A 14,074-nucleotide genomic window follows, 5' to 3' on the forward strand; every position below is an offset into this window, starting at 1 on the left:
GAAAGAGTGTTTGAGCAACGAGTTTGGGGTGAAAGATTTGGGCAACCTTAAATACTTCTTTGGCATAGAAGTGGCCCGGACAGAGAAGGGAATATCTTTGTGTCAAGAAAGATACACCTTGGACCTCTTGAGTGATATGGGCATGATGGGATGTTGTGCAGCCCCTACCTCGATTGAAAAAAAAAATCATCAAGTGACGCCACCGTTAGGTGAGCTAGTGAATAAGGAAGAATATCAAAAATTAGTTGAAAGGCTATTATACTTGGGTCATACCAGGTCTGGCATTACATATGTCGTGGGTGTTGCAAGTAGATACATGCATGCATGAGCCGAGGAGTGGGCATCTTGATATAGTGCACAAAATCTTAAGATACTTGAAGGGGACACCGAGAAATGGGTTGTGGTTTGCATAGAGCGAACATCTTGAGGTGGATGGCTATAGTGATTCTAATTAGGCTGGTTATCAAGATGATAGAAGATCAAAGTTGGGCTGCTGTGTGTTTGTGGGAGGAAATATGGTGTTATTGAGAAGCAAGAAACAAGCAGTTGTGTCTAGATCAACAACATAAGCTGAATATAGAGCTTTATCTCAAGGGTGAGTGAGATGCTTTGCGTAAAGTATATTCTTAGTGAGTTAAAACTTCTGTGGAAGGGACCCTTGAGAGTGTGGTGTGACAATCAATCATCTGTAAGTATTGCAAACAATCCACTTCAACATGATAGGACAAAACATGTGGAAATTGATCATTTCTTCATCAAGGAGAAACTCAATGTTGGGATCATCAGCCTTACTTATGTTATCTTTGAGCCACAGATTGTAGATTGTTTGACAGGAAACCGGGGACAAAAGACTATAACTGGGCTTGTGACAAGATGGGATTGATAGATATCTACCACCCATCTTGAGGGAGAGTGTTGAGGTTTCTAGCCCAAGAGGCCCAAGCCCATGTGGCAGCTGACCATAGAAGGAAGGGGCTGGTGGAGAGCAAAACCTAACACAACAGAACTTCTAGCCGCCAGTGTTGTTTCAGAACAAACATAGAAGTGCCTCTCTTGTATCAACAACATGCCTATAGTCCGTATTTACAACTCCAAAAATATTTAGCTCAAAACTCTATCTACATTTAGAGAAACAAAAAAGACAAATTCTGCTGTGAATAGTATCAACCTTGGGTGAATAGTATTTCACATTAGTCACTTCCAAACTTATCTTGTTTGGATCTCTAAATGTAGGTTGAATTTGAAGCAGCAAATTTTTGGTGTTGCATATACATGTTTCTTGTATTAAAAAAACAATCTCATAGATCCTATCTAAACCAGATCCTACCCAAGTTGTCCCCGTAGATTCGTGTAATTGTGGAAGAACTTTGGTTGTTCTAGTTCTATTTTAGTAAGAAGTCGTTTGGTATCCATTATTTGGGCCTGGAATCCTGGAATTCATTTTAGAATTTCATAGATGGGCTGTTTGGTTGCCACAAAATTGGGCTGTCATTTCATTTAGGAAATCCAGCAAAATGACGCTATGGGTAAACACGATTCCGAGCTGAAACATGTCATTTGCGTTTCTCTATGGAAGCCATTTACAAATTCAATATTGAATTCTGCTGTCATTTGCAATTCCCGTGGCAACCAAACAAGTGTCCATTTCTGAAATTACAATTTAAATGAAATGAATACATGTATTCATTTTAAAATGCTACAAACGAAATGAAAGCCTAGCTTCCAAACGACTTCTAACAGAATTTCCAGTTTTTCTCATAGCTAACTAGCTAACTCACCTTCTTACCAAGTCACGAGTTTTAAATCTGAGCTCGTTGAATTAGGCGAGCCAAGCCAAGCTAACTCGTTGTTTTAACGAGCTGAGCAGCTCGAGTTGAGTTGAGCAAGGCCAACCTTGACACTGACAGGTGGGACCCACACAACAAATATCCTTCTGTGTTGTAATTAGACATACCGTCTGCCATTCCACAGTGTCATAATCACGCAAAACAATTTGCATTCTGATCTTGGATGAGGACCACCAGCAATGCCCTTCATAATTGTAATAAACATTTTTATTGGCTAGGTGAACTGTTAGAGTTACATGACGATAACATTTGTGCGGTTACAGTAACCTGTCAACTCTTCAGAGTTTCAGCGTCAACTGCCATTCTGCCAAGCTTTCAAAATCTCTCTTCTATTGGAAGAAAAAAATCGAACAACTGGAAGATTTGAAAACATCAATCAGCTAAAAACCTACGAAAAAAGCTCAGAGAAGTGAAAGGGAAAAAACGATCCGGAACTACCACGGACTCATGAATGCTGGCCGCTGAATAGTAACCTCATAGCCACATGGCAACGGAAGCTTGTCTCATACAGTAGCAGGAGCGGCAGCTGTGGTAGCAGCTTCTTCAGTTTGCAAGCTGTTGTAGTAGTCAACAAGGACTTTCCACCCACTAGGGCACATGAAACCATCAGGAGGGTTCTCTCCAGTTTTGGCGAAAGTGCGCATCTGATTAATTGTAGGTTAGTTGTTAGAAGCAGGTAGTGATTCCTGACAAATAATAAATGTGATTAAAACACATACCTTGGTTCCAGAGATGAACAGAAAATCTTGACTACGTGAAGGTTCAAAGAAAGCCATCTTCTTGGCCACTGTATCGTACGCTGCTACCTGGAGCAAATAAAAATGTGTGTAAACCTAACAGTAAGTGGAACTGCGGAAGCGATATAAAAAATACGCGCAAGAGATAATGAAACATTGAACATGCATTCCGAGCATTAGCAATTCAAAGTGGAAACAATTAGTTAATGATTTACAGCTGGGGGAGGTGAATGCAACAGAAGAAAAATATGATGAGTTTGATAATATTAAATGTGGAAGGAGGCCTGTATGCATCAAATACCTTGAAGGGCAGTATGTTGAGTTTCTCCAAACCAGGAGCCATGCTTAGGACCTTCTTCCCATGGTCTGGGTTGTACAGATCTCTCTTCTCTGTTGGATGGCCCATTCCAGCTGGATCACGTCCCACTATGTAGAAATTAGCACCGGCATTAATTCTTGCCTTTGCGTGCCACTGCACTTCTGTTGGGCCAGCATAATGCATCGGAGAGGGAAATATGGACACTACAGTAGTCTCAGGGTCAAGTACTCCATCTTCTAAGACCTGTGATGCACCCACCATAAGATTTTGCATTTTGCATTATCCCAGGTGTACAATCTATGTAAATAAAATTAATACCTTGCTGTGCTGTTCCATTCTAACAGGAAGTGGGACATCATCAGCCTTTGTAAAACCACCCAAAGGGTGTAGTAGTAGGATGGGTTTCTTGAAACCCATCTCCAAGAGACGTCTTCTAGTGTCATTCATCAACAGTGCATGCCCATTATGGACTGGATTTCTCAACTGGAATGCAAACACAGCATCAGCCCCGCGCTTGTCGAATTCATCCCTGAGTTGCTGGGGCGAAAGCCTGTAATGATCGAGACCATCGTTGTATTTGATGGGTTGCAGCACTTCCAGATCACCACCAATCAGCCAGTTCCCAGCTGGTGTTATCGCCTCATCAACATAAGGTAAACCAGGCGCAGTTGTCCCCCATGTTCTTGCAATTCTTTCTTCTTTATTGTGAGGGTATATCTCTACGCTGGTAACAGGATAAAACTCATGTCAGTAAAAAGTCTAGTTAGAACTGGACAAAACATGAACAAAATAAATTAGTCATGAAGGTGCTATCATAACGTTAATTAAATTCCATCAGTATGGTTTATGATCGTACATATGATTGATGGCTACTACTTTATTAGTTAAAGCCACTTCAAAAGGGAACTTTTCCAACCCATCATTTCACAAAGGGAAAGAATAAAGGGCGACAATGACATGGATTTGTAAAAACAAATCTTAACATAACGAAAATCTAATCATGATTGCTACTTCATGGGCCAGAAATTCTCAGCTTAGAAATATGATGTGAGGAATCAGCACATAAATGGGTTTTTGTACAACCCGATTTATTGTAGGCTTCTGTGGTTAGATAAATCAAGGGATATTTATGTCTGCAGCAAATCAAAGAAATTTTGATGGTGTGGTTCAACTAAAGGGGAATTACGACAATTCATAACCTCACTTCAGAACGCTCAGAGCATGTATGAAGTGATTCTCAAAATCTATCCTGAAGGAAACCTATACTGAGGTTAATTCAACCAATGCATGGAGGAAGTAATTCTCAAAATCTATCCTGAAAAGAAGCGGTGCCCAGGTCCTGCCTCATGACCGATTTTTGACCAAAATTCAGAACTGTCATATTTTTATTGTTTCAATACAATTTTAGGAGTACATGACAAAATATGTTATCGTAGTTGAAAGTTGCAGGAAATTCTAATCAAAGTTAATGAAAATTCGAATCAGGAAAATAGCCCGGTAACTGATTTGTCATCAGAAACTAGTACGGTAAATATCTCCAAATTACCCTGATTTGTACAATACATACATATAATTATATAACTATAATAATTGTGATTCATAGCTATGTGGAAGAAAGGCTACTTAAGATTCAGATATACTTAGATGGTCTGGAACATAAGTCGTTCAACTACAGTTCGATGGGGCGACTTAATGCGGCTGATAGTATTGTTTCATGCAACGGAAAAAGTGCAAGATATTGTCATGAGGAGAACATCACATCGCATGTGAGTTGAAATCATGTCAATTTGTAATCTGCACACAAGAAGAACCATTGATCACCTAATAATGTATAAGCGCGGAAGTATTCATAACTTTCGAATGAAAAGTTCGTTTGTTTTCCACTTAATAAAGAGAACTGGTCAGACACATCATGTTACATCCAAAACAGTGATAAGGAAAACTACCCGCTTAAGCATTTACGGAGCTACTAAAATCAAGTTGCCAATTAGTCACGAGGTCAAATATGCATCACAAGGTAATCCATATGCAATCACAGTGAGAGGGACATGACCGGAAAGCGACAGCACCGTCAAGCACAGCAACAAGTTTCTGTCCAGACGTTCTCATCCATTTGAGCTTTTGCTAAGCTGCTACTGGCGCTAGGTGCTATGGTCCCCCCAAAGTGTGGACTAGAACGAACAGACAGCAAAGCTAAGATGCTTCACTAAAATTTGGGGCAATGATAAGATGCTTGGCTGCATTTTCCTACAATGAAAGGACGACAAAAGTCCTCCGGCGATGAGAAAGACAGCAGGTGCCAGTGGAAGAATTTGTGAGGGATTTTCTTAAGTGAAAAGATGATTCCTTGAACCCACAATGCGTGCTACATTCCTCCATATTATGGGAATAAATCAAATCATGTACAATTCGAAAGCCAATTAATTTATCACCAAACAAAATTTTCACGCCCAAAAACATGAAAGAATATTGCCATGTCGAAATGGAACACAGGTAAACATGCAGATGCAGATGGATGAAACGGGCCGAACCTGCGGAGGACGGCGATGAGCTCGCCGTCGGGCCCCGCGAGCGCGACGTCGGGGACGGCCCCGATGCGGGCCTTGTCGGCGTCGTCGACGGCGAGCACGATGGGGAGCGACATGTTGACGGCGGCCCCCGAGGGGAGGCGGAGGGAGTTGAAGTGGATGCACTGGAGGTACTCGCGCTCGCGCATGAAGCCGCGCAGCGGGGACGCCCAGCCCTCGGCGAGCACGTGCGCCCACTCGACGTCGACGGGCGCGAGGCGCAGCCGCGGGAGCGCCTCCGCCTCGGCCCGCAGCGCCGCGCGGCGGTCGGGCGGGGCCACGAGGTCGACGAGCGCGCCGCCGTCCGGGTCGATGAGGGAGCTGCGGATGGCGGACGGCATGGCGCGGCGGGGGACGGGGCGGGGGGCGGGAGTGAGGCGGAGGCGGTGGAGGGGATGCGCGAGCGAGGCGGAGGCGGTGGCCGGGGTGGAGCGGCGGCGCGGGAGGGGAGAGGAGGAGGAGGAGGGGTGGTGGAGGCGGGGAGGAGTGAGCAGGTGGAGGGCCATGGCTGCCTCTGCTAGTCTGCTAGGTGTTCGACGCTGCGGCCTGGCCTTGGACCGCTGCGCACGAGCGAGTTGGTCTTTCTTTTGTGTGCCTAGTCTACTAGTATTTGTATTTCTTCTTCGTCGCCCTGGCGCAGTGGGCCGGGCGGTCAAAAAATGCATCACGGACATGGTCCTAGCGGCTGATCGGCCTGTCCATAAAGACGCGAATCTAATCCAGATATGCGTTTCAGACGCGTCTACGTGGACCGTTGCGCGGACGCGGTGAGTGTTCGCTCGCGTCTGACGAAGTTTCGTTGGGCGCGCCTGGCAGCGACTCTGGCTCGATGTGTCTTCTCAGCCGCGCCAGTTACCGGCGACGAGACGTCGCTTCGGCAGTCTGCGCCGCATTAATGGTGGTGCCTCGCCTGCCGAGCGGCCGCCTCCCACCTCTGCCAACGTATTTAATGGCGATGACACGCGTGCCGCGCCCCTCGGCTGCCTCCGGCGTATATAAATAGAGACATGCGCTCGGCAGCCTCATCTCCTCCCCACAAACCCTAGCCGCCGCACAAGCGCCTCCACATCCGTCGTAACGATGAGCAGCGCCGGCCGCCGCCAGGCTACTCCGCCTCCACCTCCGTCTCCACCTACTCCATCTCCCCCGATTGATAACAACGACTCCTTCGACGACGACAACGAAGAAAGCGCGAACAACGTTATCAACGTCGAGGATGCCACCATGGAGGCGTTGCGGAGGTGGAGGTGGAGGGGGTGCGCAAGCGAGGCGGAGGGGATGGCGCGGCGGCACGGGAGGGGAAAGGGGTGGTGGTGGAGGCGGGGAGGAGTGAGGAGGTGAAGGGCCATGGCTACCTGCTTGCTAGGTGTTCGACGGTGCAGCGCGGCCTCGGACCGAAGCGACGCCATGCACAGAGTGAGATGGTCTTTTTTTGGTCTACTCTATCTACGACCCGGACGTTTGGAACCTGGGTGCGCGCGCACCCGTTTACGAAAAATTCAAAAAATGTTATTTAAAAATTTTCAAAAAAATGTGAAGTAAATTTTTGCATGTACATATTATGTTGATACTTACTCGTGTAAGTTTTCACGAAAAAATACCATTGTGTGTGGCCTGCATAAAAATGACAAAATGTCCAAATGAGAATAGTGAACAGGAATTTGTACTATTCACATGAATAGGAATTTGCATTTTGTCATTTTTGTGTAGGTCACATACAATGGTATTTTTCCGTGAAAACACACACGAGTAAGTATCAACATAGTATATACATGCAAAATTTTACTTCACATTTTTTTGAAACTTTTAAATAGCATTATTTTGAACTTTACGTAAACGGGTGCGTGCGTACCCAGGTTCCATTCACCATTTCCGACTCTATCTATTATTTCTTCCTCCTTGCTCTGGGGCACTGGGCATTCTTTGGCAAGATTATTATATGGGTAGTGCTGAGCGTCCCCCGGGGGATCAAATCCCCCGATCCCCCGGGTCGCCAGCCGTTCGATCGGGTCAAACAAAGCGCACTCTGTCGTTCGATCAACTACATGCACGGGAGACATTTTCTTTCACCTCCACCACATGGGTGGACCCCGCCATCCACATGCCCGGTAGGTAAAATAAAAATAAATCTAGTCATCGTCTCCGCGAGGGCATTGAGCGCCTGATGCTGCAACTAGTAAAATTGAAAAGAAGTCCGATGAGACTGCAGCCGCTCGCGGTAGCGCCACCGCTCCGCTCGCAGTACCATCGCCGCCGCCAATAGTAGCATCGCTGCCGCTTGTAGCACCTCCGGCAATGGATAGTAGCACGTCCTCTTGCCGCTCTTACCATTGCTGTTGTCGCCGTAGCATCTCTGCCCCTGGCTCGCTACACCGCCGCCGCTTGCCCCCTTGCACCAAGCCTGGACGCCCTTTGTAGCAAGGTCGAACACCTTTTGTAGCGGCGCCGCCTGCCGGTAGAAACCGCCTCCGCTGATCGCAGCAACACCCCTGAGCTCCTTGTAGCAAGCCGTGGCTGCCATTTGTAGCAAGGCCGGCCAACGCTAGCAGCAACCTCCTCCGCCCGGTGGGAGCAACGCCGACAACCGCCTTGCAGCAAGGCCGCCGGCCCTTTGTAGCAGGACCGGCCGCCGGCGCAGCAAGAACCTCCGCCGACAACCCCTTGTAGCAAGGCTGGCGGCCTCCAGTAGCAACTGCGGCAACCGGATGTAGCAACGTCGCCGGCGCGATGTAGCAACGGCGGCGCCTGCACGTAGCAACGTCGGCGGTCGCATGTAGCATCGGCTATGACCCATAGCACCTCCGGCGTTGGCCTTTGCAGTAACCCGGCGGCCGCCTTGAGGCACCCATAGCAGCTCCGGCGTCGGCCCTTTGCGGCAACCCGCCTTGCAACTGGCGTGGGCAGCTCGCGGGCACGCGCCGCACGCCTTGCCGCGGCGGCGGCCTGATTGTAGTAGCCCCCACCTCTTTGCGCCAGCAGAGGAGAAGGAGCTCGAGCTCGGAGGAACACGCTGCCTCTGCCGGGGGAGGTGTTCCCGTGTAGTGGAGGGATGGAGGGTGTCCCCGGCGAGGGTGGCGGCGGATCGAAGCCAAGAGTGGCCGGAGCAGCAGCTGGGCATTAGCGGATTTGGTTGAGATGGCTTGGGCGGCGGTGACGCGTGGCTTGTACGGCGCCTGCGATTTGGGGAGAAGTCGCTTCCGTTGTGGGATTTGGGGAGAAGGAGGTGAGGGAGAAGATAAGGTGCAGGCCCACGGGACACGCATCAAGCGCTCGAGGCGGAGGATGCGAGCAACGCGTTCCTCCGGGGGAACGCAAGCGTTTTCCTTATTATATGTACCTTTACTACTAAATTGGAATAGAACGTGATTATTGGTGATGGTACGTACCAGCTAAAGAAAAAAAATTGCCACCTAAAGAAAAAAAATTGCCACCTAAAGAAAAAAAAAAATATTGCCGCCCGTCGTACTATCTCCGTGTGCGTGCGTGACTTGGATTTCCGTAGAAGTCCATCACTGAGTCGTACTTGATCATCACACCCACCGTGGATCAATAAATTAAAGAAACTAATCCCTTCGTTTCAGTTTACTAGTTCTATACGTATTTCTGGATCGTCAATTTGATCATTTTAATATAAAATATATATTACAAAAATATCATTAGAAACTTTAGATTTTATACTTTATAAAGGTATAATTTTTGGACGCGAATTTTTGGCTCCTGGGTGCTCCAGCACCCGATTTTAGCAATAAAATCGAAAAAATACTAAAATTGATTCAACAAATTCGGCATAAATCATGTGTGTGGAGTACATATGTAGGTATGTGCATGTCAAAATTTAACCTAAAATATGAAAGTATGTAGCATATACAAAAATAACAAAATGTACTGTTCATAGTATAATGATTATGCGTATACTATTCACGGTATAACAAAACTTCATTTTCACGTTTTTGTATGAGTGTCGTCGTGGTGAACAGACAGATACCATGTGATGGCTTAAGTTGGGGCCGAATGTGCGCTAGAGGATTCGGGGGAGGGTTTGGTGATATGGAGATCAATTCCGGGTGGAATTCCGGTATATTTATTGATGAACTTGGCCTAGGCCAGAGGTTGAAGATGAACAGTACAAGCTTCTTCTCTAGGTGCGATCTACCAACTCACGGTCCGTCCCGCGCAGGGGTGTGCCCCCTCTCCTTATATAGGGGAGAAGGTGGCTTACAGGGGAAGAAACTCTAATGGCATCTTTGACTAGACAAACTACTTTACAAAGCCTCTTTGGCAGCAGGTGACGCCGGTATCTTCTTTATACATGGGCTGATGACCTCCGCCGGTATCTTTAGCGTCACCCTCTTGCTTTGGCGCCAGAGCTTCGATTAAATCTGAAGCGCTTCGCTCATCCTTGTCCTCTAGTTCTTGAAAGAATCTTTGACCAGCTTGCCGACGTGCTACAGTGTAGCCTGTACCGGTACTCCGGTACCTTCCTAGCTTGTTCCGGTATACCCCTTCTGGGATACCGGCATAGATTCACATAGCCACAAGCTTAACCTTCTTATCCGGAATAACCTTTAAACCGGTACCTTTACAGCCTGAACAAGGCAAGTTCGGCATGCCTTTGGCATACCGGGGGTCATCCCCCCAACATTAGTCCCCGAAGCTGGTATAGTCCGGCGGATCCTATCCGACGGACCATGCCAGGTTCCCTTCTTAAGTACCGGTTTAACTCTTCCAGAAAACGACTCAAACCTTCCGGCGTCTCTGCCGAACCAATCTCAACATACCGATCTTTCCCGGTTGCTTTGTCATTAAACTCTTCTCGACGAAGTCAAGAATATCTCGGAAACAATGCCTGTCAGAGACATGCGCACTGTTTCTGACGCGCCAGTGTCAGGGGTCACTTCCCTTCGACTTCCGCGCTTGCCATTAATGTGCCGCACCGGATCCTCGTTACCGTTCCGGATCCGTGTGGCCACTCTGTGGCATCTCAATTTTCACGCGTGTAGCACCGCGCCACGTGGCAGCCCACGGGGCGAAGCGCTGCGGCCCAGCGGTTGCCGGCCCACGATCCTCTCTCCCTATTTAAGGGCGCGGCGGTTCCTCATCGTCTTCTTCCCCGCATTGACATCTCCCTGCGCACAGAGCCTCTGCCCTTCGCGCTCCTCTCGACACCGCTCATCGCCGAAGCTCCCTTCTCCGGCGAACTTCCCCAAGGAACTCCGCAGGGCTCTGCCCCGCCGAGGTTCTCTGAAGCCTCTTCGCCGCCTCTGCTCAGAGCTTCGAGCAGCAGCCCCTTCGTCTTCTCTCCGTCCGCCGCCCTCTGCAGCTTGCTCTCTGAGCCCCAGCGGACCGTCGTCTCCCGCGTTCGCCGCCGCCCGCAGGTTAGTTTCGTGGTCTCAACATCTTTTCCCTCCATCGCATTACTTTCGGGCCGGTAGTGTATTTATCCCTTCTTTTCTTTTGCTTTTTCTCTTACTCGTAGATCTTCGCGAGAAGCTAGGTTTGGGGAAAACTGTTTGTGGGTAGATCTTTGAGCTTCTAGGCCAAAATGTCTTCCGAAGAGTACACGTCGGAATCTCTTGCCGGCAGTCATCACAGTGAGAGCCCCACCGTTTCTTCCGGAAGGGGAACCCCGGTTGACCAGACCGACGACCGACTTGAGGCGGAGCTCGCCCAAAGTGAAGCAGGTACCGGCAGCTCCTCCTAAGCTACCGGTATCCAAGGAGAAGCCGGCAGCTCGAGCCAAGGCGCCGGTAAAGACCTGGACTCTTATACGCGCGGGGCCTGGATGGGCTCCGACGTCACTCAAGCAGAAATCGACTGGCTCTACCGCTCCCGGAGGATTCCGGAAGAAGTCTGGAGCCGCCTCCCCGGCAAGGAGCGCCAGCCCGAGCCTCAGCCGGGTGAGTATGTGGTCTTTTCCGCTCATTTTGAGCGCGGATTAGGCCTTCCGGTGTCGGATTTCTTCCGGCACTTTCTTGATTTCTATGAACTTCAGCCCCATCACCTTCCGGGCAATTCTATCTTTTACCTTTCTTCCTTTGCCACTTTTATGGAGGGATACACCGGTATCACTCCTTCCGTAGATAATTTCTCCTTTTTCTTTTCTCTCCGGAAGAATTCTATCCAAGATAGGAAACTTCCGCACCCCAAACCGTTTGTCCGGTGCGGGGGCTGCATTCTCTCGCCCCGTCAAGGGAGCAATTTCTATAAACTCTCCGGTCTGGAATCCGTCCGGACCTGGCAGAGATCTTTTTTCTACGTCCGGAACGGTGGCCCGGAAGACTTCATCAACCTTCCGGCATATGTTCCCGGGCCCCCCTCCATGAAGAACTGGCTATACCACCCTAAGGACGACAAAGAGTCCAAACGGGTGGCCGATTTTATCGACACCAACAAGGAGGAGACCAACCTCTGCGCTGAAGACATTGTCCGGGCTTTTCTCTCGCGCCGGGTGATGTCTACGCCCCCTCCTTTTCCTGTAGACAGTGTTGGGCCTCCAAGAGCAGAGGTTTGTAGAACATCAGCAAGTTTTCCCTTAAGTGGATCACCCAAGGTTTATCGAACTCGGGAGGAAGAGGTCAAAGATATCCCTCTCATGCAACCCTGCAACCACAAAGCAAGAAGTCTCTTGTGTCCCCAACACACCTAATAGGTGCACTAGTTCGGCGAAGAGATAGTGAAATACAGGTGGTATGAATGAATATGAGCAAGTAGTAATGGCGCCGTAAAATAGCTTGTCGGCGTGTGGTTGATGGTGGTAATATGGTAGCAGTAGTAACGCAGTAGAAACAAGAAACAAGCAACGATAGCGATATTTAGGAACAAGGCCTAGGGATTACACTTTCACTAGTGGACACTCTCAACATTGATCACATAACAGAATAGATAAATGCATATTCTACACTCTTGTTGGATGATGAACACATTGCGTAGGATTACACGAACCCTCAATGCCGGAGTTAACAAGCTCCACAATTCAATGTTCATATTTAAATAACCTTAGAGTGCATGAAAGATCAATTCGACTAAACCAAGTACTAACATAGTATGCACACTCGTCACCTTCACACTATGTAGGAGGAATAGATCACATCAATACCATCATAGCAATAGTTAACTTCATAATCTACAAGAGATCATAATCATAGCATAAGCCAAGTACTAACACGGATGCACACACTCGTCACCATTACACCGTGCGGGAGGAATAAAACTACTTTAATAACATTGCTAGAGTAGCACATAGATAAATTGTGATACAAAACACATTGCAATCATAAAGAGATATAAATAAGCACTTCACTATGCTCTTCATAACAAGTGAATAAGTATTCGTGAAATATAGCCTAAGAGACCCACACGGTGCACACACTCGTCACCTTTACACACGTGGGACAAGGAGTCTCCTGGAGATCACATAAGTAAAACTCACTTGACTAGCATAATGACATCTAGATTACAAGCATCATCATATGAATCTCAATCATGTAAGGCAGCTCATGAGATTATTGTATTGAAGTACATAGGAGAGAGATGAACCACATAGCTACCGGTACAGCCCCGAGCCTCGATGGAGAACTACTACCTCCTCATGGGAGCAGCAGCGGTGATGAAGATGGCGGTGGAGATGGCAGCGGTGTCGATGGAGAAGCCTTCCGGGGGCACTTCCCCGTTCCGGCAGCGTGCCGGAACAGAGACTCCTGTCCCCCAGATCTTGGCTTCGCGATGGCGGCGGCTCTGGAAGGTTTCTGTGGGTTTCGTTCTTTTTAATAGGGTTTTCGCGACGGAGGCTTTAAATAGGCGGAAGGGCAGCCTCGGAGGGGGCCTGGGGCCACCACACCATAGGGCGGCGCGGCCCCCTCTGGCCGCGCCAGGGTGTGGTGTGGGGCCCCCAGGGCTTCCTCTGGCGGCTCTCGGGTGTTCTGGATGGTTCCGGGAAAAATAGGAACCTAGGTCTTGATTTCGTCCGATTCCGAGAATATTTCGTTACTAGGATTTCTGAAACCAAAAACAGCAGAAAACAGCAACTGGCACTTCGGCATCTTGTTAATAGGTTAGTTCCGGAAAATGCACGAATATGACATAAAGTGTGCATAAAACATGTAGATAACATCAATAATGTGGCATGGAACATAAGAAATTATCGATACGTCGGAGACGTATCAGCATCCCCAAGCTTAGTTCTCGCTCGTCCCGAGCAGGTAAACGATAACAAAGATAATTTCTGGAGTGACATGCCATCATAAACTTGATCATATTGTAAACATATGTAATGAATGCAGCGATCAAAACAATGGTAATGACATGAGTAAACAACTGAATCATAAAGCAATGACTTTTCATGAATAGCACTTTCAAGACAGGCATCAATAAGTCTTGCATAAGAGTTAACTCATAAAGCAACAATTTAAAGTATAGACATTGAAGCAACACAATGGAAGATGAAGTTTCAGCGGTTGCTTTCAACTTATAACATGTATATCTCATGGATGATTGTCAACATAGAGTAATATAACAAATGCAATATGCAAGTATGTAGGAATCAATGCACAGTTCACACAAGTGTTTGCTTCTTGAGGTGGAGAGAGATAGGTGAACTGACTCAAC

At 47.8% G+C, this 14,074-nt stretch overlaps 1 protein-coding gene across 1 annotated transcript; it reads right to left on the reverse strand.

Annotated features, from left to right (window-relative positions):
* Positions 1–2,039: 2,039 nt before the first annotated feature.
* On the reverse strand, positions 2,040–5,976 carry LOC124672134 (ATP sulfurylase 2-like). The gene is made up of 5 exons (XM_047208409.1): positions 5,435–5,976; positions 3,222–3,627; positions 2,886–3,146; positions 2,567–2,653; positions 2,040–2,491 (listed from the first exon to the last, which is right to left on the reverse strand). Exons 1-5 carry the CDS (start codon positions 5,974–5,976, stop codon positions 2,351–2,353), a joined length of 1,437 nt encoding a protein of 478 aa, XP_047064365.1. The 3' UTR covers positions 2,040–2,350.
* Positions 5,977–14,074: the final 8,098 nt, after the last annotated feature.

The sequence above is a fragment of the Lolium rigidum genome, chromosome 7 (assembly GCF_022539505.1).
Source record: "Lolium rigidum isolate FL_2022 chromosome 7, APGP_CSIRO_Lrig_0.1, whole genome shotgun sequence".
Taxonomy (NCBI): domain Eukaryota; kingdom Viridiplantae; phylum Streptophyta; class Magnoliopsida; order Poales; family Poaceae; genus Lolium; species Lolium rigidum.